Source organism: Ostrea edulis, chromosome 7 (assembly GCF_947568905.1).
Source record: "Ostrea edulis chromosome 7, xbOstEdul1.1, whole genome shotgun sequence".
NCBI lineage: Eukaryota > Metazoa > Mollusca > Bivalvia > Ostreida > Ostreidae > Ostrea > Ostrea edulis.
In genome coordinates this window covers 68,485,773-68,512,918 of record NC_079170.1, presented here as the reverse complement: position 1 = coordinate 68,512,918, position 27,146 = coordinate 68,485,773, and the positions used below count along the sequence as shown (strand labels likewise).

The window sequence follows — 27,146 nt, the reverse complement described above, 5'->3', positions numbered from 1 at the left end:
CTGATTTCATCTTCCTTTTTTACTACAGCAGATCAGATTTTAAGAATGACACTTTTAGGAACAATTTAACAAAAGACAAGTTTAAAAGAGAAATCAGCCAATCGTCGTGTACGTTACCTACACTTTTCGTTGTATCTCTAAAAATGGCGGAAATTTGAGTGTTAGAGCTGGAAGAACAATTTTGCGGGTGAAAATGTCGACGTCGAAGAATAAACAGAGTAAGTGAAAATAAAATGTTATGACACTTCAAGCCTACGAAAGTTTGAAAGCACAGGAAGTCGGCAGTTTTATCTGTAAGGGTCTACAAATTACAAAGGAAGCAACAACCACTGAGCTTCCCGTGCACAGATATTAAAAAATGCCGACTCCTGTGGTGGTAGGCCTCCTATACCTGGATTGATTAGATATGAATCAAGTAGTAAGTGTCATGGGGGTTGTCATCGTGGTTTGCAATACCGGACATACCAAGGAATTGAAATTGGTAAATAGATTTGTGCAGTTCACTGTTCTTATTTTTTTTTTTTTTTACATAAAACGAAACCCTTAGATCCGCCTCTGTTACAGTCGTATTAATATGTTGTACGGTGTGACCGTTGAGACGAGCGAAGCCCAATAACATCTTGCAACACGACTTATAGACATTTTATCCGCCTCTTCATTTAACGCGGTGGATGTAAACAGTTATATTGTGACGTCATATTACCTGCAATTTCTTCTTCTTCTCTCAAACCAAGCAAAAACAAAACGTTTGAAGCTAAAAGAAAGCTTGTCTGGAATTTAAAAACGTTTATGGTACTTTCTAAACAATCTAATTATTTTAATTATGGGTTTGTCCATGAAGTATGTGAACCGCAGTGACGGCGACATTTTTCCAGAAGCATTATGGGTAATACTCATCTTTTTTCAGCTGATGAAGAGCAAACCACGTGACTCAATTGCGTAATCATTGGAGCGAGCTCGTTGCGTCGCTTCGCGACGTGAGCTTAGCTCGCTATGACGTACGTTAAAACGTAGACGTCACACATCTTACCCTGTCTTTATCAACATTGAACTTCGGTAAACATTAGGCCTAATAATGCACTGTATTTTGGAGCTAGGATACTACAAGATTGGGATGATAATCCATGCAAGTTCACAATTTTAGTCCAAGATGTGACTTTGCGAGATTTCTGCCATATTTGACGAAGGATTTCTATGTTTGGTGTAAAAAACATCTTGTTAAAAGGTTCAAATTTAGCTCGGATTATTTCGCACACTTTAGTCCATAGAACTCACAGTATGAGCAGAGCCAGTGCTCTATGCTGACTCACTGCGCTTGCTATGATATGATAGCTCTCATATTTTGCCATACACACTAGTGGTTAGGGCTAAAACGATATGCCCCTTCACGATATGCAGTCTTCACAAAAACATTTAAAACTTGCTGGCCAGCTGAATCCATTGGCCCACAGTGAAATTTACTGGCCTCAGTCTCCAGAGCAATGAGTTTTTGTGAAGACTGGATATGATACATGTTGCAATATTCTTATGTCACAATTCAATACTTTCAATATGATACACCAATAATAACATTGAAGAAAATTTTAATAACCAAGATTTACCATCCTAATTTTAAAAGCAAAATGTTTCCAAATTGTCAAATGGTAAGATGCCCGTTGGCTTTGTAGTTTAAACTGATGAGGTTCTCAATCATTATTATTTTCGTAAGACTCGAGGCAAAAAACCGGTGAGTTTTATTTGACGCTATTTTGTCCCTCATGCAGGTAAAAATAATAAGTACAGGCTGAGTCTGATGTATTTTACGAACCCGTTTGTAATAGACGTATCAAACCGAAATTGAGGTAATGAATCAAACATTGAATTGAGCATTTATATCAAACAGTATCGATATTTTGGTGAATCGTTTTAGTCCCAGTGGTGGTACCACTGAAATTTGGCTCAACTGAATATTTGGACTGACACTTTCACTGAAACTCAGAGCAATCCTTCATAATTTATGTCTGAAAATTTACTTTAAGCTTCAGAACTTTGGTTCTAGCAATTAATGTGCATTTATGTGACACTGCTGTTCGCTTCAAAGAAGTTGACTATTAAACCAACTCTAGGGTTTTATCCAGCTTTTAAATGTTACTACCCTTTTAATATCTAATGGAAATTTTTGAAAATGTTATCATGGGCTTCCAGGATTGGGGTAGTGAAGGGGAACATCATCAGATTACAATATCTCGAAACAGGCATATTAATTGACTGATGGCTGATTCATATCTATATTGTAAAACTTTGATAATTACAGAAAATGACTTATTATGTATTAATAAAATTTATTTTTGTATTAAAATTTATCACAATTTTGTTTGGTTTGCACAATTGAAGGGAAATTCTGATCTGTGGAAGGGGAAATACTCTTTTTTTGGTCAAAGGGAAAGGGTACCTTTTACCGAAAGTAACAATAATCTAGATAAACCCCTGTCACAGTTCATGCCCTCATGTATTTTCAAAAATGAAATTTATTTCTTAATGGAAGACTTGATTCAGATCATGTGACAACACAGGAGGCCGGCAATACACGAATGAATGTTTTTGGATATTGGGGCAGAGTAGTTTACAGTTGATTTAGTACTGAATGATATGGGTGTCTTAGCTGCAAATTTAGATATTTCAGGGGACTGTTTTGACCGCAAAGTAATAAAGATACATACAAAGTTTCTTTGTGACATTCCTTAAATTGTCCTTGAACATCTGATTAAATGTAACATAACATCGTCAATTGTCCCATAGACTTTTTGTAGAAAAAATCCCAAAGTGGTTTCTGAAAATTATGGTGCGTATGGATGTTGTTTTTATACCGGTATATATTATATGTATACAAATATACATGAAGAAACAGCGCTTCATAAGAAGTATGTCGGTGCGAAATGCTGAAGTTCATGCCCTCATGCTTCACTATACTAAAGTGAGTGTACATTTAAGAAACGACGCCTCATGAAATGTATGTCAGGGTGACGTGTGAGTGTGTACCCTTGTGTATCGCTAAGATAGATCTATTTTGGTTTCATTCTGCCCTTATCATGCAGCTACCATAAGTAAGTACCTTAGTAAACATAATTAGCATTCAAACCATTGAACTATGTTAGCATTTAGACAGTAATCATACGAAATGTTGACACATCGACATCAATGTACAACATCAAGTGTACGATAGTAAATGTACAAGACATATTCAAGAAAACATCACAAGAAATAATTGAACTGAGAGAAACTTCACGCTGCCACACAACATGAAGAGGTGCTTTAGTGTAATATGTTTTTGCATGACTTGCCAATATCAATGTGCTGATGTTATAAATTGCAGACATGGCTGAAGTTGCCTCCGCGAGAAACCGATTTGATGCTGCATTACAACTTCTGGTGGACAAGAGAGATGAAGGGCAAGTAGATAAACATACACACATACACATGTAATACACATACATACACGCATGTAATACACATACATACACACATACACATGTAATACACATACATACACACATGTAATACACATACATACACACATACACATGTGATACACATATACATACACACATACACATGTAATACACATATCATACACATACATACACACATACACATGTGATACACATATACATACACACATACACATGTAATACACATATCATACACATACATACACACATACACATGTAATACACATACATATACACATGTAATACACATACATACACACATACACATGTAATACACATATATACACATGTAATACACATATATACACATGTAATACACACATACACATGTAATACACATACATACACACATACACATGTAATACACATACATATACACATACACATGTAATACACATACATACACACATGTAATACACATACATACACACATGTAATACACATACATACACACATGTAATACACATACATACACACATAAACATGTAATACACATACATGCACACATGTCATACACATATATACACATGTAATACACACATACACATTAAATACACACATACACATGTAATACACATACATGCACACATGTCATACACTTATATACACATGTAATACACACATACACATGTAATACACACAGTCATGCACATGTAATATATACAAACACATGTTAACACTAAGGGTGAAATGATACAGTACCTTCTTGATTCGATTTTTGATACATGTACTTTAGTCTCGATTCGATACAATAGCACACGGTACCAAATTCTTTATAATGCTAAGATTTTTTATGTTTCGTTGTATTATTGCTCTCTGCAAATAAATTCTACATAATGTAAAAACGTTTAACATAAAGCAACACTCTTATCACTTGTAGCCGAAATGTCGCCATACCCAGGATTTATACATTGTGGGGTGCATTTTTCAACTCGACTGTGTCCATTTTGATACAGCAAAGTTTACTCGTATGTTGATTGGGCAATTTTCAATTCCTTTGGCTAATCAGAAACTGTGTTATCAAGAGCAATGTGTGCTATGATTTTAAAACCATATCGAACCGAAACAGACCACGAATAAATCGAACATCGAATCGAGACCACTACATCGCGATTCGGCCGCATCGCGATGCATCGTTTCACCCCTAATTAACACACATGTAATATATATACATGTATGCACACACATACACATGCTTACACACACAATAACATGTGGTTGTATGTTGTTTAATGTCCAGATTGAGAATTTTTTGCTCATATGGAAATGCCACCATTGCTAGTGAAGGGCTGTAAAATTTAGCCTTATTTATGCTCGGCGCTTATGGCCTTTGAGCAGGGAGAGATCATTATCGTGCCATACCTGTTGTGACATGGGGCCTTGGTTTTTTCGGTCTCATCTGAAAGACCATTCCATTTAGTCGCCTCTTACGACAAACAAGGGGTACTGAGGACCTATTCTAACCTGGATCCCCATAGAACAGAGGTATGGAGTTTAACTATTAGGGTAATGTGTACATGATGTCACTATAAGGAAAAACACTTGAGAGAACATACTGTATATTAGTTTTTATGCCCCCAAGATCTAAGATCGGGGACATATTGTTTTTGTCCTGTCTGTCATTCTGTCTGACACTTTAACATTGCTAATAACTTTTGAACAGTAAGTGATAGAGCTTTGATATTTCACATGAGTATTCCTTGTGACAAGACCTTTCCGTGGGTACCAACATTTTTGACCCCGTGACCTTGACCTTGGAGTTTGACCTACTTTTTGAAAACTTTAACCTTGCTAATAACTTTTGAACAGTTGGTGATAGAGCTTTGATATTTCACATGAGTATTCCTTGTGACAAGGCCTTTCCGTGGGTACCAACATTTTTGACCCCGTGACCTTGACCTTGGAGTTTGATCTACTTTTTAAAAACTTTAACCTTGCTAATACCTTTTGAACAGTAAGTAATAGAGCTTTGATATTTCACATGAGTATTCCTTGTGAGAAGACCTTTCCTTTAGTACCAACATTTTTATGCCCCCCTTTGAAAAAGAGGGGGCATACTGTTTTGCACCTGTCGGTCGGTCTATAGACCATGTGTTGTCCGCTCAATATCTTGAGAACCATTCACGTGATGATAATGATATTTCATATGTGGGTTAGTTATGAGTAGAAGAGGATCCTTATTGTTTTTCAGGTCAAAGGTCAAGGGTCAATCTACTCTGGACATAGGAATATAATGTCCGCTCAATATCTTGAGAACCCTTTGCTTGAAAGACATCAAACTTGGCACACTGGTACATCCTAAAGAGTAGATGACCCCTATTGATTTTGAGGTCATATGGTCAAAGGTCAAGGGTCAAACTGGGCATAGGAATATACTGACCATTCAATGTCTAGAGAACCCTTTGCTTGACAGACATCAAACTTGGTACGCCAGTACATCTTCAAGAGAAGATGACCCCTATTGATTTTGAGGTCACATGGTCAAAGGTCAAGGGTCAAACTTGACATGGGAATATACTGTCTGCTCAGTATCTTGAGAACCCTTTTCTTGACAGACATCAAACTTTGTACACTGATACGACTTCAGGAGAAGACGACCACTATTGATTTTGAGGTCAAAGGTTAAGGGTCACACTAAACAGGAATATACTGTCCGTTCAATATTTTGATAACCCTTCACTTGACAGACATCAAACTTGGTACACTGGTACATCTTCAGGAGAAAATTACCCCTATTTATTTTGAGGTCACATGTTTAAAGGTCAAGGGTCAAACTGGACATAGGAATATACTGTCAGTTCAATATCTTGAGAACCCTTTGCTTGACAGACATCAAACGTGGTACACTGGTACGTCTTCAGAAGAAGACAACCCCTATTGATTTTCAGATCACATGGTCAAAGGTCAAGTGTTAAACTGGACATTGGAATATACTGTCTGCTCCATATCTTGAGAACCCTTTGCTTGACAGACATTAAACTTGGTACACTGGTACATCTTCAGGAGAAGATGACACCTATTGATTTTGAGGTCGCATGGTCAAAGGTCAAGGGTTAAACTGTACATAGGAATATACTGTCCGCTCAATATCTTGAGAACCCTTTGCTTGACAGACATCAAACTTGGTACACTGGTACATCTTCAGGAGAAGATGACTACTAATTATTTTAAGGTCACATGGTCAAAAGTCAAGGGTCAAATTGGACATAGGAATATACTGTCCATTCAATATCTTGAGAACCCTTTGCTTGACAGACATCAAACTTGGTACACTGGTACATCTTCAGCAGTTGATGACCCCTGTTGATTTTTAGGTCACTTGGTTAATCCACTCTTGACATAGGAAGATATGTCTGCTCAATATTTTGAATTGATAATACTACTCTCAATTAAATGATGTGTGTGTGTATAACCCTTTTCAATTTTGCACCATGGGGGGCATATGTGTTTTACAAACATCTCTTGTTTACCCTTGACCTTGGAATTTGACCTACTTTTTGAAAACTTTAACCTTGCTAATAATTTTTGAACAGTAAGAGATAGAGCTTTGATATTTCACATGAGTATTCCTTGTTACAAGATCTTTCCGTTGGTATTGAACCTTTTGACCTTGACATTTGACCTACTTTAATTTTTTTTTTTTTACATTGGTCATAACTTCTAAATGGTAAATATTAGATCTTTCATATTGTACATGACTAAAATGAGCATTTCTTTTGACAAGATCTTTCTACTTGTACCAAGATATTTGCCCTTGTGACCTTGGCCATCTTCGGAATTGGCCATTATCGGGGGCATTTGTGTTTCACAAACACATCTTGTTAATGGATAATTTTGGCACGCTGCATATTTTGGCATTTTTTTTGGTGGATGAAGAAAATTAACCAAAAATGAAAGTGCCAAAATTTCTATCCATATAAATGATACAGTTGTTAAGTGAATTAAATACACTCAAAAATAAAGTGCGTAAAGTTTCCAAACTATATTTTCTGCAGCAGAAAAATTCACTTATATTCCTGATGCCCAAAGTACTCCATATATATACAGTAGTCTAATTGCCTTAGGTCTATAATTTCAATAGTTACTTTTTGTGTGAAAAGATTGAAAATATGTGTACCTGTGTTTTTCAGATGTTAAAATTTGAAAACCAACTATCCAGAGACATTTCCTTGCTTGTCATTTGAGTCCTCGATTGGCTTTTCGGCACATAGTTGACTTCAATATGGGAGTGGACCACATGATGTATATTTCATGTATTATTATTTGTTTTTGTTTTATGTCCATTGATAGGAATTTTCTTTTTTTCTGCAGACAAGAATCCAGTGATGAAGGAGGTGAAATCGATATTTGTCTGAGGTATGAAAAAACTCATTAAAAAATTGTGATTTATATGGAATTGCAACATTGGATTAATTGTTTTACAAATAGCATTATGCATGTGATAATGAAGAATTATGGGTTAGAATAAATCCTGTGACCAGCAAAAATAAATCACAAAGAACTCGAGGATTTAACAATTTATTCTCAGTTATTTATAGAAAAATGTATCAATGATAAAACTACTAACTTAAAGTAGGTCTAACAAAAATTCACAAAAACACGTTCCAATCCTGGTTTACTGCCGAGCTGAATTCACACACAAGAACTGTCACAAATTGACTGTTAAGTCCAATCCAATCCCCAGATGTTAAAAGTCATTCTGTAGTGTCCTTTTAGAATGCTCCTTACCAAAAAATTTAGTCTATTTACACTGAAACAACATTCTGGATAATTCTTTTCTAGAATGTACAGTATTATGGCAAAACAAATAGATTGTAATGTCATTATTAATTTGTTTACATTTATCCTGTAGTGTTTACATTTATCCTGTAGTGTTTACATTTATCCTGTAGTGTTTACATTTATCCTGTAGTGTTTACATTTATCCTGTAGTGTTTACATTTATCCTGTAGTGAACCCTCTCCCGTGTTTTAGATCGTGGTGTCATTATAAATTTGTTTACATTTATCCTGTAGTGAGCCCTTTCCCGTGTTTTAGATCGTGGTGTCATTATAAATTTGTTTACATTTATCCTGTAGTGTTTACATTTATCCTGTAGTGTTTACATTTATCCTGTAGTGAACCCTCTCCCGTGTTTTAGATTGTGGCGTCATTATAAGTTTGTTTACATTTATCCTGTAGTGTTTACATTTGTCCTGTAGTGTTTACATTTATCCTGTAGTGAACCCTCTCCCGTGTTTTAGATTATGGCGTCATTATAAGTTTGTTTACATTTATCCTGTAGTGAACCCCCTCCTGTGTTTTAGATCATGGCGTCATTATAAATTTGTTTACATTTATCCTGTAGTGAACCCTCTCCCGTGCAGTCTCCGAGTAAGCGTGCTTCCTCCAACAGAGGGAGAAAGAGAAAGCGGGCGAAAGATGATTCTGATTTCGAACTCGGGCAGTATCAACGTAAGTTTTTCTGTGACAACACTGTATCGGGCAGTATCAGTGTAAGTTTCTCTGTGACAACACTGTATCGGGCAGTATCAGCGTAAGTTTCTCTGTGACAACACTGTATCGGGCAGTATCAGCGTAAATTTCTCTGTGACAACACTGTTATCACACAGAAAGGTGTAAGTCTATTTCGTTAATAACATGGAACGCTTACAGAGCTCACATTATAATAAATATATATATAACAAGGAATGCTTACAGAGCTCACATTATAATAAATATATATTTATAACAAGGAAAGTTTACAGAGCTCACATTATAATAAATATATATATATATAACAAGGAACGCTTACAGAGCTCATATTATAATAAATATATATATGTATGCACAGTTTCGTATTATCTGCACAGTTTCGTATTATTACAGAACTCGCATTTTAATGATACGATGTCTGCACAGTTTCGTAATTCTTTGCACAATAGAGTGAGAATGATGATTTAATGCAAGTATTTTAAAAACAATTTCAAGAAAAGTACTTTAAGGGTTTTGAAATATATCGGTTATTGAAATATATCGCTTACTCCATATGTGTATTTGAAATTCACAAAGCAGCTACAGCTGCCTTGGCCTGCTTGATGCCGGTTTTGACTGGTTCCTTGGCCTGCTTGATGTCGGTTTTGACTGGTTCCTTGGCCTGCTTGATGTCGGTTTTGACTGGTTCATTAAATCCCTGTTTTTTGTAGTGGTATAGCAGGGACAAAAATAATTTCATTTTGTTGTGCAGCTAAGTTAGATGCAAAAAATACTTTGAAATGCAAATATAACACAATTGTTTAAGATATAATCATGTCATTGATAATAGTTACATTGCACTGATATTCAACGTACATACAAAACCATGTTCAGGGCTTGAAACTAACTTTTTATGTTACCAGTCAGGGCTCGAAATTAACATATGCCCGTCAGTCTGTGACTGCATGGTTAAAAGTCTGGCAGACTGACTGACATTTGTTTAGTCAGTCCGATGGGACTGGTAAATTTTCTAAAGCATCATTTTGGAAAATATACTTATGAAATTTTATACACACATTTGGCATGCTGCGATCTGTAGATGTCAGACGAATTTGATTCGTAAGTTTATATAAATCCTACATTTAAGTGTTACAATATTGTCTGAGGCATATTGATTTAAATTTCATTTTGAGAACATTAACGCAATCTTATTATTTCTGGAAAACTCTGTTGGATTGGTAATATTTTCTGCGGACTGGTTGGAATTATACCCCATCAGTCCGGCTGGACTGGTGACATAAAAAGTTAGTTTCAAGCAAATTTCAACCAGTCCGCAGAAAAATTACCAGTCCACTAGAGTTTTTCAGAAATAAATTTCGTTCATGTTATCAAAATGAAATAACGGAATTTAACTTGATATGCCTCAGACAATATTGTAATACTTATGTGAGACTTCTATTTACTAATCTGGTCAGTCTGATATCTACAGAGGAATGCCAAATGTGTGTTTAAGATTCCATAAGTATGTTTTCCAAAATGACGTTTGATGAAAATTGACGGGTCCCATCGGACTGACGAAAACAAATGTCAGTCAGTCTGTCAGACTTAATATGAAATTCTATTTTGAATAGGTTAAAAATAAAGGCGACTTCTGTTTGTTGTCTTATGTGAGATAGATAACATTTAAAATTTTCATGCGTGTGAAATTATTTGCTGTCTATGTGTGAACAGATCGGTGTCAACACTGTCTATGTGTGAACAGATCGGCATCAACACTGTCTATGTGTGAACAGATCGGTGTCAACACTGTCTATGTACATCAGATTGGTGTCAACACTGTCTATGTGTGAACAGATCGGCATCAACACTGTCTATGTGTGAACAGATCGGTGTCAACACTGTCTATGTACATCAGATCGGCGTCAACACTGTCTATGTGTGAACAGATCGGATCAACACTGTCTATGTGTGAACAGATCGGCATCAACACTGTCTATGTACATCAGATCGGTGTCAACACTGTCTGTGTGAACAAATCGGATCAACACTGTCTATGTGTGAACAAATCGGCGTCAACACTGTCTATGTGTGAACAGATCGGTGTCAACACTGTCTATGTACATCAGATCGGCGTCAACACTGTCTATGTGTGAACAGATCGGCGTCAACACTGTCTATGTACATCAGATCGGTGTCAACACTGTCTGTGTGAACAAATCGGATCAACACTGTCTATGTGTGAACAAATCGGCGTCAACACTGTCTATGTGTGAACAGATCGGTGTCAACACTGTCTATGTACATCAGATCGGCGTCAACACTGTCTATGTGTGAACAGATCGGTGTCAACACTGTCTATGTGTGAACAGATCGGTGTCAACACTGTCTATGTACATCAGATCGGCATCAACACTGTCTATGTGTGAACAGATCGGTGTCAACACTGTCTATGTACATCAGATCGGCGTCAACACTGTCTATGTACATCAGATCGGCGTCAACACTGTCTATGTGTGAACAAATCGGATCAACACTGTCTATGTGTGAACAAATCGGCGTCAACACTGTCTATGTGTGAACAGATCGGTGTCAACACTGTCTATGTACATCAGATCGGCGTCAACACTGTCTGTGTGAACAAATCGGATCAACACTGTCTATGTGTGAACAAATCGGCGTCAACACTGTCTATGTGTGAACAGATCGGTGTCAACACTGTCTATGTACATCAGATCGGCGTCAACACTGTCTATGTGTGAACAGATCGGATCAACACTGTCTATGTGTGAACAAATCGGCGTCAACACTGTCTATGTACATCAGATCGGCATCAACACTGTCTATGTGTGAACAGATCGGTGTCAACACTGTCTCTGTACATCAGATTGGTGTCAACACTGTCTATGTACAACAGATCGGTGTCAACACTGTCTATGTACAACAGATCGGTGTCAACACTGTCTATGTGTGAACAGATCGGATCAACACTGTCTATGTGTGAACAGATCGGTGTCAATACTGTCTATGTACATCAGATCGGTGTCAACACTGTCTGTGTGAACAAATCGGATCAACACTGTCTATGTGTGAACAGATCGGTGTCAACACTGTCTATGTACATTAGACTGGTGTCAACACTGTCTATGTGTGAACAGATCGGTGTCAACACTGTCTATGTGTGAACAGATCGGTGTCAACACTATCTACATGGTTTATGTGTGAACATGAGAAATGTTAGCTATCACCTGTTTTATTGACAGATACGAACATTATGAAGCTGTTTGTAATTATCTGTTTTATTGACAGATACGTACATCATGTAGCTGTTTGTAATGATCTGATTTTTTGACAGATATGTGCATCATGTAGCTGTTTGTAATGATCTGATTTTTTGACAGATACGTACATCATGAAGCTGTTTGACAGAAGTGTGGACCTGGCTGTGTTTGATGAAGATTCACCTCTCTACCCTATCTGCCGTGCATGGCTAAAAAACAACCCCCACAGCAGAGACCCTCCCCCTCATTCCCCCTCCCCAGAGCCTGAAGCGACGGCCTCCAGCGAAGAAGAGGTATTGTTGAACAGGACAAATATCATGGTGTTTATTTACGTCTTTAAAAAGTTGACATTTTTGGTACGCTAAAGCAGTTCTTAGTTGTATTTTTCTGTATTTTGTAGACAGAAAGAATTCCAGATATTTATAAAATGCCTCCCCCGATAAAACAGGACCCCGATGACCATACCGACTACAGGATTCCCCACCCAGTCCCCCAACCCAAGACCTACTTTTTCATATCGGTACGTCTCAATCTGCTCAATACTCAGGTTACAACTCAATGTACATTCATTTGTATTTTTACACCAAGAAATGGATAGTCTTGTAGCAATCTACATTTACTAAAGAAGTGTGGATCCATAGTGCCCTGCTCTATCTGTTAACAGGTATGTACTATTGCCCTGCTCTGTCTATCTGTTAACAGGTATGTACTATTGCCCTGCTCTGTCTATCTGTTAACAGGTATGTACTATTGCCCTGCTCTGTCTATCTGTTAACAGGTATGTACTATTGCCCTGCTCTGTCTATCTGTTAACAGGTATGTACTATTGCCCTGCTCTGTCTATCTGTTAACAGGTATGTACTATTGCCCTGCTCTGTCTATCTGTTAACAGGTATGTACTATTGCCCTGCTCTGTCTATCTGTTAACACATATGTACTATTGCCCTGCTCTCTGTCTTTCAACACCTATGTACTATTGCCCTGCTCTTTCTATCTGTCAACACGTACATACTATTGCTCTGCTCTCTGTCAACACGTTCATACTATTGCCTTGCTCTGTCTATCTGTCAACACGTTCATACGATTGCCCTGCTCTGTCTGTCAGCACATACGTACTATTGCCCTGTTCTGTCTGTCAACATGCTCATACAATCACCCTGCTCTTTGTCACTCTGTCAACACTTATCTACTATTGCCCTGCTCTCTGTCAACACGTACATTCTATTGCCCTGCTCTGTCTGACAACACGTACATACTATTGCCCTGCTCTATCAACACGTTCATACTATCGCCCTGCTCTCTGTCTGTCAATACGTACATACTATTGCCCTGCTCTATCTGTCAACACATTCATATTATCGCCCTGCTCTCTGTCAACACGAACATACTATTGCCCTGCTCTGTCTGTCTGTCAACACGTACATACTATTGCCCTGCTCTGTCTGTCTGTCAACACGTACATAATATCGTCCTGCTCTGTCTTTCAACATGTACATACTATTGCTCTGCTCTGTCTGTCAACACATTCATACTATTGCACTGCTCTGTCTGTCAACACGTTCATACTATCGCCCTGCTCTCTGTCAACACGTACATACTATTGCCCTGCTCTGTCTGTCAACACATTCATACTATCGCCCTGCTCTCTGTCTGTCGACACGTTCATACTATTGCCCTGCTCTGTCTGTCAACATGTTCATACTATCGCCCTGCCCTGTCTGTCAACATGTACATACTATCGCCCTGCTCTCTGTCTGTCAACACGTACATACTATTGCCCTGCTCTGTCTGTCTGTTAACACGTACATACTATTGCCCTGCTCTGTCTGTCAACACGTTCATACTATTGCCTTGCTCTGTCTGTCAACACTTTCATACTATTGCTCTGCTCTGTTTGTCAACACGTACATACTATTGCCCTGCTCTGTCTGGCAGCACATATGTACTATTTTTAGTTTACTCAGGTGACCTATTGTAATTGGTTGTCGTCTGTTGTTGTCCGTCGTTCATCATCTGTTAAAAATTGAACATTTTAAAATTCTTTTTAATTGCTACCATTCCAATTCTTTTCAAATTTGGTATGCAGCATCTTTGGGACAAGGGGAACATAAATTGTAAATTGCAGGACCCCAGCACCCCTGGGGCCCTATGGGAGGGCAAAAACTGCCCAAAATTGACAAATTTTAAAAAATTCTCTCAGTAACCACACACATGTAAGAAAAACTAAATTCATAGTGGTGTAGCTGCAATAATGTAGCCCTCTCTGATTTTTTTTTTTTTTTTTTTTTTTTTTGGGAGAGGGCTACAACTCCTTAGGATCTCCGTAATGGTGCAAATGCGGGAGTGATTCACTCCCGCAACATTTGCGCTCATTCTAAACATTTCCTGACATTCTTTACGTAAATAAAATGATATTCTATGTTTCTTAGTCCATATATAAATTTACAACCTGCAACTTTAGATTTGTGAGGCTCTATTCTACCGTTTTCAACAATTTCGATAAATTCCAATTCTCGATTCATATTTGTGCGCCATGTTTGATGTACTGAAGTTTCAACTTCCGGTTGACAAGTCATTTGCATATGCCATATAAGGTAGTATTTACATCTATGGACAAGTATGGAGGCGAAAGCTATTTCGTCGGTATTGAAAAGGTTTGAATTTAATATCAAGTTAAAAACCGAACAGCAGAATGTAAATTCTTTCTGCAACAATATGATTTTCCTTTCTTTGTCGAAGTGGCTCGAGTAACTACATTTTCACGCTGATTGTCAATGTTTAGGCTTTTCATTAGATCCACCTACGAGATCTCGCGATAACAAGCATGGCGGAGCAGACGAAGAATTTTGCATGCTGTACATTATATTTAATGAAAAATACCTTTATTAGACATGCCCGAGCACAAAGTTGGTACTCATTTTTGTGTAAACAACATTTGAGACTAATACACAGAGTTTATTATCGGTTATTCATAAAATTATTTTGCACCATTACGGAGATCCTATGGAATTGTAGCCCTATCCCGAAAACGTCAGAATAAAAAAAAATTGGATAGGGCTACATTATTGCAGCTAATAGTGGTGTAGAGCAGGAAAGCCTTTACCAAAATTGTACATTTCATGATCCCTGGGGTAAGAGTTCAGACTCCAGGGTGGGGCCAAACTTGGTGGAAGTGTTTATGTGTAAAACACTTAAATAACATCTTTTTAGTGCTATTGATACTAAATTGAAAGTAAATGGATAGAGCAGGTAGTCTTTTACCAAAATTGTAAATTTGATGATCCCCAGAGTACATTTATGGGTTTTGACCCCCAGGTGGGGCCAAACTTAGTATATTATATAATAATTCCAATGTTATTTATTACAGTTGTTTTGATTGGACAAAAATAAAGCTGAACAAGAGTTTATACATCAATAAATCCGAAAACGCGATGTATTCATACACGCTTGAAAACAAATAACATAGTGCGGGGAAACTATTCAAATTTTTGCAATTGTAAATAAAGTGAATGAATTGGAATTATAAGAATCAAACATTAGTTTTGAAGAATTTATCGATGTGTAAACTCCGGACATTTTACTCACAAACTTAACATAAAAGTGCTTTGCACTTTTATTCAGTTTGTGAGTAAAATGTCCGGAGTTTACACATCGATAAATTCTTCAAAAAGAATGTTTAATCCTATAGTATTTATGTGTTAGTTTGCTGATACTGTATCAAATCTAAATGCATAGCAGAAAATGATGTACAAAAATTGGTGATTTTCACAACCCAGGGTTATGACTTTAGGATGGGTCCAAATTAGTCATATCTTTTGATGTTTTAAATTAAGTTAATACACCTATTATATTATTTAAAACCTTTCATCAGTGTATGCACTAATGAGGGCAGTGAAGTTTTGAGAACACATCTTGCTTTATGCTGTTGCTGAACATCATAATTTAGCTTAGATATTCAGAACAGGAAATATTTTCTAGATTTCATAATCCGTGGGAGTAGTGATACTTTTTCACTAGTATTCAGGTGACCGATGAGGCCTGTGGACCTTTATTATATAGATTTGATATATAATGCTACAATTAGGCAGAGGGAGACCTCTTTTGATTTTCATATTTATCACTTTTTCATTACTGAGTTATCATGCAGGGGTGTGATTCTTCCTCTTTTCAGAGGAAATCCTCTGATTTGCTCAATTTTCGAAAAAATAGAACACTCTGGATTTGATCTAAAGTAGCAGAAAATATTTTTCCAGGTAGGGTGAGGTGTTTTCCTCCCTTTTTGACCAGTTTTATGGTGCAAATATTATGGAACACACACGTGGCAACATCAGTTTTCACAATGTATTCTATATTAATCAACCATGTGAATGTGTTGCAGACGCCTAAATCTTACTTTTATTACACCAAAAGCATGTCCAATTACGGCCCTGGCACTGCTAAGTTTTTTGTTTAAAAGCTTTTCAGCTGCTGTCACATTCTGCCTTTCACGGTACAGTTTCATCAAGAATGATGAAAGTGGGTATGCTCCATTTCCTACGAGATGATTTGGTCCACATAGCTGTGCCTGACATTGACAAACTTCAGAGTTCCTGAAGACCCTGGCATCATTGACACGTCCAGGCCATCCACAGTTTTTATCAATAAATAGTCAGTCATGGCGACATACAGCTTATAGGATAATTGAATGAAAACTTTTTCGATTCACGTAATCAACCTCATTTTCACCTGGGGGTGTTATGGATATGTGAGTTCTGTCAATTGCTCCAATGACTCCTGGAAACCCACTGAAATCTTCGAATTCTGACATTATTTCTTGTTTTTCTGCATTGTTTGGCCACTAAACAAATTTCTTGCACAAATCACTAAACACATCTATGAGTCTTCTATTATGAAGTATAAATGTGGATTCTTGGGCATCAAATCTATCAGATTGACCGAACAGTTTCTTGTGTACCCAAGTACCAAAGCAGCATCATAAGGTCTTCGTCAAGAGTTGTTTGTAACCTTCCACCTGTTTGCCGTCTTCTTTGTACTGTGGGTAAATTTGCCATATGTACCAAAATACATTCAAATGTCTCCCTTGATACTCTGAAATGTCTTTTGAATTGTTCAGGTAAATACCCTGGAATCACTCTTTCCACATACCCATCTATTTTGTGTATATCATCTCTTACTCTGCAAAACAAGCATACAACTCTGGTAATGTATTACAGAAAGCATACTCTGGGGTGAAGATTTGACCATAAAAATTTTATTAACTCAAACTTTTAATAATATAATAGTATACTTTTAGAGTTTAATGTTCTTTTGTAAACATGTTACTGTATATAGGTATTCTCCACTCTTAGTTTTTTTGGATTAAAAAAAAATGAATAGAATTTACTTACATGGCTGAGCTTGCGGCGCATGCAAGAATAACGAAGTCATATGGATCATTTCTCCGTCTTTTAGATCTGACAGTTAATGTTTTTAAGGATTCAAATTCTAAATAAGCCACAGCTGCTGTGATTGCAGAGCAATGCAGTCGATAGTCCGCCATATTCTATACCCTTCTAAACACTCGATTGAGACCTATAAATTCCCAGCCCTTCTGACATTCCCTTCTGCTTCTCGAAGGGTCCCAATCAAGTGGGCCCCAGTTTTCCTCCGATTTCTGAGGAATTCAGTCACATCCCTGGTTATTGGACTTGGAATTTTTTGATTTTGACAAGATAGTAATAACAATTTCCATGGCATGCAATAACTTGAAATTACTTTAAGCTATTTTCATAGAATTTAAAGTTAATGCTCTGAGTTCGGAAGAGGAAGACCCCTTTTGATTTTCAGATGTATCTGTTTTGTTGTTAAGGAGTTATGGGACTTGGAATTGTTTTTTGATATTGATTACATATCAGCCATTTCAATGACACATGATATCTTCTAGTCCCGAAAAAAATTCAGGGTGGATGTTCTAATCATGCCGATTCAATTTCCTGACCAGATACACACAGTTTAATGATAGAGCACAGGAAATATATATTTATTGTAACTAGTATGACTGCTAACTAAATCCTTTATTATGTCTAAGTATATATTTACAAATGTGAGCATATTTCATTGCAATTATCCTAGTTAGAATATATTTTCTGTGCAATGATTTTTATTAAGAAGAGACTCTGAATTTTCAATCCATGTCTGGATCCCATTTGTTTATAATACAATTCTCATGTCAGAAAAAAACGACAATTTCTCTCCTATGTGTAAATGACATGTCTGAAAGAACCAACAATTTCTCTCTTATGTGTAAATGACATGTCAGATGGAGTTGACAATTCCTTTCTTGCAGTCCTACAATGTTATACAGGGAATTTACAACAACAACAAAACAGAATTGGAAAATATAAATTTCAAAAGTTCAGTTTTATTCTGACTAGGATGCTGAGGATGCACCACCAGCCGAGAGTTTGCTACTGAAGCACATGGAGAGATGGAAACAAGTCCGTCAGAGGTAAGAATTACGTAAAGTAATGCGTAACAACTGAGAGTATGAATTACGTGATACCATATGTAACAGCAGAGAGTAAGAATTACATAATGTAAAATGTAACAGTAGAGTAAGAATTACATAATACAATACATAACAACTGAGAGTAAGAATTACTTAATGTAATACGTAACAACAGAGAGTAAGAATTACGTAATGTAATACGTAACAACAGAGAGTAAGAATTACTTAATGTAATACGTAACAACAGAGAGTATTAATTACGTAATGCAATATGTAACAACAGAGAGCTAGAATTACGTAATACAATATGTAACAACAGAGAGTGAATTACGTAATGTAATACGTAACAACAGAGAGTAAGAATTACTTAATGTAATATATAACAACCGAGAGTAAGAATTCTGTAAATGTCTTTCATTCTGAACCCAGAAACAAGTCCAACAGAGGTACATAACCATCACATAATAATGATTTCTAAACCTAGAAAAAAATAGAAAATCAGCTGACTAGGTTTTTGAAGTTAAACTCTGAAGGAAAATTAAATGCATGGTAATGTAGAGCCAGAAGCCCTCTACCAAAATTGTAAATTTCATGATCTCTGGGGTAGAGGTTCTGACTCCACAACAGGGCCAAACTTGGCATATAGCGATTAAGTGTAAAAGATTTAAATAACATCTTCTTTAATATACTAACTTTAAATATACTAACTTTAAATGGGCATTTAGAAGGAGGAGGTAGCTTTTTACCAAAAATTATAAACTTCACAATCGCAGGGTAAGGGGTATTGGTATCATGGTGGGCTCAAGATAGTTATTATGATTATACGGTGTATGTCTGTTAACAATTGAACATTTTTAACTTCTCAATAGGGTACCCTTCCAATTCTTTTCAAATTTGGTGTGGAACACCTTTGGGACAAGAGGTACATAATTTGTGAATTCTAAGACTCCTACACCCCTATGACCTAAGGGTAGGGGGAAAAAAAGTGCTGCTGCTGTACAATCTCACATTTGTGAGAAAAACTAAATGCAGAGGCATATGGAGGAGGTAGGCCTCTACCAAAATAGTGAATGTCATGTTCTCTGGGGTAGAGGTTCTGACTCCTGAGTGGGGCCAAATTTGGCATATAGTGTTTAAACATTTGAATAACATCTTGTTTAATGCTGTTGGTGTAAATTGAAATTAAATAGGTATTTAGAAGGAGTCCTTTACCAAAATTGTAATATCCTAGTAGTAGGGGTTTCAGTTCAAGGGTGGGGCCAAAATTATCATGATTATGAAACACTTTGTCTTTAATTTTTGCTGATTCTGTATAAAAACTAAATGTATATTCAAAAGAAGCGAAACAGGATGTATCAGAATTGTGAATTTCGCAACCCCAGGGTTCTGACTCATGGCATAGTTGGTCCAAAACAGTTACTACATATAGTGTTAATGTAACATAACCATCCATATCATTTAAAGCCTTCTAGCAGTATGAGTACTTTCTGAAGGATTCATATCATTTAAAGCCTTCTAGCAGTATGAGTACTTTCTGAAGGATTCATATCATTTAAAGCCTTCTAGCAGTATGAGTACTTTCTGAAGGATTCATATCATTTAAAGCCTTCTAGCAGTATGAGTACTTTCTGAAGGATTCATATCATTTAAAGCCTTCTAGCAGTATGAGTACTTTCTGGAGGATTTATTAAGAACACATCTTGTCTTATGCCACTGCTGAATTTTAGATTTCAGCTGAGATATTCAGAATAAGATTTTTTTGATTGATTTCATAGTCCTTGAGGTTAGTGATACTTTTAACTCAGGTGACTGATAAGACCTGTGGGTCTCTTGTTTCAGAATATATTGCTATATAACAATTAATATAATATTATACTAAGTAATTATTTTGTTTCCAACAATAATGACAAGTGCAATATTGTACTATAGAAATGTAAAGACTTGAGAAGCACATCACTCAACAGACAGGGGAATTGTCTCATGGGAGTAATGATCTAAGACATGGTGTAATTGTCTCACGGGAGTAATGATCTAAGACATGGTGTAATTGTCTCACGGGAGTAATGACTTAAGACATGGTGTAATTGTCTCACGGGAGTAATGATCTAAGACATGGTGTAATTGTCTCACGGGAGTAATGATCTAAGACATGGTGTAATTGTCTCACGGGAGTAATGATCTAAGACATGGTGTAATTGTCTCACGGGAGTAATGATCTAAGACATGGTGTAATTGTCTCACGGGAGTAATGACTTAAGACATGGTGTAATTGTCTCACGGGAGTAATGACTTAAGACATGGTGTAATTGTCTCACGGGAGTAATGACTTAAGACATGGTGTAATTGTCTCACGGGAGTAATGACTTAAGACATGGTGTAATTGTCTCACGGGAGTAATGACTTAAGACATGGTGTAATTGTCTCACGGGAGTAATGATCTAAGACATGGTGTAATTGTCTCACGGGAGTAATGACTTAAGACATGGTGTAATTGTCTCACGGGAGTAATGATCTAAGACATGGTGTTTCAACAAGTTCACGTCTGCAAAGATCTTTTTTTTTCTCCCAGGTTCACACAACATTTATTCACGTAATGACAGTCAGGGTTTTAACATCATGCCCTTACAAACCCACCTGACTAGGGGGTACAGGGTATTTTATCTATCAGTTACTCACACATCCACTCTAATAGGCATTCATTCAAAGATAGAAGAAAAGGAAGAGGATTAGAAAGGAATGAAATTACTCTGGCTTACCATGTACACTATACAAAATAATATTAATCTAATAAGTTGCCACAAACTAAAGGTTTCAAATGTATAACAAATGTACTGTTATGGCATTGATAATAACTTCCGATGATATACATAGGCAATATTCTGGATGATCTAAAATCTATAAATCTTTTAATTTATGAAATGTATTCCATTTCTTCTCAAAAACATCTACATAATCATTTTTGCATGCTAACTGCCTTTCTACTTTGTACACATTTGTCCAAAGATCTTTTTGATCAGAGTCAAAGATTAATAAATGAGTATATTGTAACAAGCATACATGCCAACTTTCCCGATTTGTGCGGGATTTTCCCGATTTCAAGCAGTTGAAAAGGCAAATCCCGATATCCCGATCGGGATTGCAAAAATACCCCGAAATCCCGATTTTCTAAAAATATCTCCCATTTTACGACAACAAACCCCCATTTCCAACCGGAATTTGAAATCCCGCGTCATTTCTGAACTGGCCAATCAGAAATCGGGACAATAGTCAGCCATTGCTGTTTACCTGTGTCGCATGGTATCGGAGTGATGTAATTTACTTGGTCTGCCTGTGTCGGGGTGCTTATTGGACAGTGCAAAGCATGTTTTGATAGTAATTAATCGGGAAGACGGATTTCAAATTGACATATCCTTTACACAAACGTGAATGGCAATGATAATAGTGTCACCACGAAACAATCGGACATTCCTGATTTTTGCCTCTCGCTGACAGCATCCAAAATATGCAATATTAAAGGTACGTAAAATATATGTTTTTCCAACTATGATAATATAGGCTACCCGAATCTATCTGTCTATAGCGATGTATTACATAGTCTATATAGTGTAGTATTCAATAGACTTTGTGATGCGTAATTTGCACAAGTCTGTACTGAATTTTTATTTTTATATTAGTATTTTACAAGTAAAAACGTATATTTTGATGTGTGTTTTCCTGGTAATTATTTCAGATGTCATGGGTGCAAAGGTTTTGTTCGCAAACTTCATAGCAGGGCAGATCACTCCTTTTCTGGTTGCAATGCAGATTGTTCCACCAGACTCTGCAAGCCCATGAAATTGTTTACAGACAAGCAAGATCGCCTTTGTAGTCGTACCTAAATGCATGTGCTTTAATTTAAATGTTGATATATAGTCCAGCCAATGTGTATATGGTGTAAAAGGATGCAACTTTAAGTATTATTTGATATGTATGTGACTTGTTGGAGAGGATTTTTTGCTGAATAGATGATTTTAATAAAATACCTATCTATATCTTTCAAAGTTTTTTTTAATATAGTTTTGTTAAAGTTAATGGTCAAACACACTTGATGTATGATACATGTATAATGATTAGATTGATATTTTATTTGAAAAGACAAATATTTATTTTCATGGTAAAATGTCGTGAATTTTGAGCGTTGGAAAAAGGTCGTCGCGCACAAAATCCCCCATGGGGATTTTCAAAAGTTGACATGTATGAACAAGGCTGTAAAAATAATTTGTCACTCCTTTAGTTATGAGTGTAATGTAAGAAGGCTGTGGAAATGATCTGTCATTCCTTTAGTTATGGAGCACTTCTTTGTACGACCCACAATTGTTAAGTAATCCATACTATGTGAAAGAAATCAAGATGCATGTAATCAAATAAAACATGTTTTGAAATTTAGTTATTTGAGCAATTCAAGAGATCAAATATTGTACCAAGGTTGTCCCATTCACTCTCATCTGTTTAAGATCATTATTAACTGTGACACCTAACCCCGCCTCTGGTATGTCAAGGGGTCCGTGTCTGCCCAACTCTTAATTTTGTATTCCTTATATGAGTTATGAGATTGATCACTGTTTGTTGTCTTCACCTTTTTTGATAGCTTGCTGTAGCTTGCTTCAAACAGGTGCTGAAATTTGCTCAATACGTATATCCCTCTGGGATAGGATATATTTCACAGGGCATATCTGTCAAAATTTATTATTTACAGAACAACCTGACTACTAAAGTAAAACATGGATATACCAAACCTGTTTATAATGAATTCACGCTTACAGTGAAGTGATTTTCATTCCCTATAGTTTTTAACATATTACAACCTTTTTGGATATAACAAATTATGTTTATAATGAATTCATGCTTACAGTGAATTTAAGTGATTTTCATTCCCTATAGTTTTTATACGCCCGTCTTAAGACGGGACGTATTATGGTATGGCATTCATATCCGTCCGTCTGTCTGTCCATCTGTTAGCTTTTTCGTGTCCGACCCGTAACTTAAATACTACAAGGCCTAGAATCATCAAACTTTGTCTGTAGACACATCTTGGGTAGAAGGTGTGTCGCACATTAAAACCAGGTCACTGTGACTTTTCATTAAGAAGATATCCATCTGTCCGTGTGTCTGTTAGCTTTTTCGTGTCCGACCCGTAACTTAAATACTACAAGGCCTAGAATCATCAAACTTTGTCTGTAGATACATCTTGGGTAGAAGGTGTGTCGCACATTAAAACCAGGTCACTGTGACTTTTCATTAAGAAGATATCCGTCTGTCCGTCCGTCTGTTAGCTTTTTCGTGTCCGACCCGTAACTTAAATACTACAAGGCCTAGAATCATCAAACTTTGTCTGTAGATACATCTTGGGTAGAAGGTGTGTCGCACATTAAAACCAGGTCACTGTGACTTTTCATTAAGAAGATATCCGTCTGTCCGTCCGTCTGTTAGCTTTTTCGTGTCCGACCCGTAACTTAAATACTAACAGGCCTAGAATCATCAAACTTTGTCTGTAGATACATCTTGGGTAGAAGGTGTGTCGCACATTAAAACCAGGTCACTGTGACTTTTCATTAAGAAGATATCCATCTGTCCGTCCGTCTTTTAGCTTTTTCGTGTCCGACCTGTAACTTAAATACTACAAGGCCTAGAATCATCAAACTTTGTCTGTAGATACATCTTGGGTAGAAGGTGTGTCGCACATTAAAACCAGGTCACTGTGACTTTTCATTAAGAAGATATGGCCATATATGGCAAAAACTTGTCCGGCTCATAACTTGAAAACTATTAGACCTAGAATCACCAAAATTGGTCAACTAATGCATCTTAGGTAGAAGGTGTGTCGCATCCTACTTTAAGGTCACTGTGACATTTAATTAAGGTGATATAAAAAAAAATGTTTTAATGGGTACAATCTATACTGTTAACAATATGTGACGGGCGTATCATGTGCCGTGGCGTTGCACTTTATTAAACATATTACAACCTTATTAGATATAACGAATTATGTTTATAACGAATCAAAATTGTCCGTTCCCAGCACTTTGCTGTAAGCATGTTTTACTGTATTTGACAATTACATGTAGACACAATATGTAATTATTTGTGTGTTATGTAGAATAAGAAAGTTGAAATCATTAAACTGTAAACAGATGGAGTATATGTAACGTCAAAACGCCAAACACACACACCTTATTTTCTACCCTGAACACTCTTTAGATGTACACCATTCATATATATGTGTCAGATCAAAGTGGTTTAGGTATTAATGTGACATATAACTATCAGACAAAGGTGATTTAGGCGATCAATGTGACCTATAACTATCAGGCAAAAGTGATTTAGGCGATCAATGTGACCTATAACTATCAGACAAAAGTGATTAATGTGACATATAACTATCAGACAAAGGTGATTTAGACGATCAATGTGACATATAACTATCAGACAAAGGTGATTTAGACGATCAATGTGACATATAACTATCAGACAAAGGTGATTTAGGCGATCAATGTACCATATAACTATCAGACAAAGGTGATATAGGCGGGCGATCAATGTGACATATAACTATCAGACAAAAGTTATTAATGTGATCAATGTGACATATAACTATCAGACAAAAGTTATTAATGTGATCAATGTGACATATAACTATCAGACAAAGGTGATTTAGGCGATCAATGTGACATATAACTATCAGACAAAAGTGATTTAGGCGGGCGATCAATGTGACATATAACTATCAGACAAAAGTGATTTAGACGATCAATGTGACATATAACTATCAGACAAAGGTGATTTAGACGATCAATGTGACATATAACTATCAGACAAAGGTGATTTAGACGATCAATGTGACATATAACTATCAGACAAAAGTGATTTAGGTGATTAATATGACATATAACTATCAGACAAAAGTGATTTAGGTGATTAATATGACATATAACTATCAGACAAAGGTGATTTAGACGATCAATGTGACATATAACTATCAGACAAAAGTGATTAATGTGATTAATATGACATATAACTATCAGACAAAGGTGATTTAGACGATCAATGTGACATATAACTATCAGACAAAGGTGATTTAGACGATCAATGTGACATATAACTATCAGACAAAAGTGATTTAGGTGATTAATATGACATATAACTATCAGACAAAGGTGATTTAGACGATCAATGTGACATATAACTATCAGACAAAGGTGATTTAGACGATCAATGTGACATATAACTATCAGACAAAGGTGATTTAGACGATCAATGTGACATATAACTATCAGACAAAGGTGATTTAGGCGATCATGTGACATATAACTATCAGACAAAGGTGATTTAGGCGGGCGATCAATGTGACATATAACTATCAGACAAAAGTGATTTAGGCGATCAATGTGACCTATAACTATCAGACAAAAGTGATTTAGGTGATTAATATGACATATAACTATCAGACAAAAGTGATTAATGTGATTAATGTGACATATAACTATCAGACAAAGGTGATTTAGACGATCGATGTGACATATGTTGATCATTATTACAGCTGGGTGGACCAAGGCCGGATTAATGAAATGCGGTATGGAGAAAGCATGCAACTGCTGAGGGACATTTTTGATTGTCAGATGAAGGACGCATAGCCAGATGTTGATTGCCTGACAGTCAGATGTTGATTGCCTGACAGACAGATGTTGATTGTGTGACAGTCAGATGTTGATTGTGTGACAGACAGATGTTCATTATGTTCATTGTGTGATAGACAGATATTCATTTTGTGACAGTCAGATGTTCATTATGTGACAGATGTTCGTTGTGTGACAGTCAGATGTTGAGTGTGTGACAGTCAGATGTTCATTGTGTGATAGACAGATGTTCATTGTGTGATAGACAGATGTTCATTGTGTGACAGACAGATGTTCATTGTGTGACAGTCAGATGTTCATTGTGTGATAGACAGATGTTCATTGTGTGACAGACAGATGTTCATTGTGACATGTTCATTGTGTGACAGACAGATGTTCATTGTGTGACAGACAGATGTTGATTGTGTGACAGTCAGATGTTCATTGTGTGACAGTCTATTGTATATACTATAGTGGTGTTGATGTGTATACGTATACGTGTATGTAAGTAAGAATGTATGATTAGACTGATGTACAAATCATTATTAAAATATCATTACAATGCATGTACTATGCTTATTTTTATTAGAAACTACTAGATTTGTGGTTTTCATGGTTAATTTATATGGGTACATATATGATTACGATATAGGCACCTATCCCCACCTCTGGTATATCCAGGGATCCATGTTTACCCTACCACATCCAATTTCAAAAAAATATTTCAATGAACAACACAAAAGACACTGCTGGATTTGAACTCGGGATCTGCGGGTTAGTGACCCAA

General features: G+C 36.5%; 1 protein-coding gene and 1 long non-coding RNA gene across 5 annotated transcripts; both read left to right on the top strand.

The window, feature by feature from the left end:
• The first annotated feature begins 89 nt into the window (after positions 1-89).
• Positions 90-26,925, top strand: LOC125655203 (protein lin-37 homolog). Of its 4 annotated transcripts, none has more exons than XR_008797245.1 (9): positions 90-218; positions 3,353-3,428; positions 7,800-7,844; positions 8,836-8,942; positions 12,341-12,513; positions 12,621-12,740; positions 18,634-18,707; positions 26,284-26,732; positions 26,775-26,925. XR_008797245.1 is itself a non-coding variant. In XM_048885397.2 (8 exons), the coding sequence occupies exons 1-8, from the start codon at positions 194-196 to the stop codon at positions 26,375-26,377; spliced, it is 714 nt and encodes a 237-aa protein (XP_048741354.1). In that variant the 5' UTR covers positions 90-193; the 3' UTR covers positions 26,378-26,925. The 4 variants fall into 4 exon arrangements, 2 of the variants coding, with proteins under 2 accessions (XP_048741354.1, XP_048741357.1); XR_007362628.2 differs by lacking the exon at positions 26,775-26,925 and adding an exon at positions 12,819-12,884 and having other exon boundaries at positions 26,284-26,343; XM_048885397.2 differs by having other exon boundaries at positions 26,284-26,925.
• On the top strand, positions 22,156-22,553 carry LOC130048454 (uncharacterized). Its single transcript, XR_008797246.1, has 2 exons — positions 22,156-22,223; positions 22,438-22,553. It is a non-coding gene; the product is annotated as an uncharacterized LOC130048454 (long non-coding RNA).
• Positions 26,926-27,146: the final 221 nt, after the last annotated feature.

Bases quoted from the DNA above. Each gene is read 5' to 3' on its own strand.
- LOC125655203 (XM_048885397.2), top strand. From the start codon at position 194: ATGTCGACGTCGAAGAATAAACAGA. The intron at 3,429-7,799 runs GCAAGTAGATAA...TTTTTTCTGCAG, and splicing joins GTGGACAAGAGAGATGAAGG to ACAAGAATCCAGTGATGAAG. The intron at 8,943-12,340 runs GTAAGTTTTTCT...ATTTTTTGACAG, and splicing joins CGAACTCGGGCAGTATCAAC to ATACGTACATCATGAAGCTG.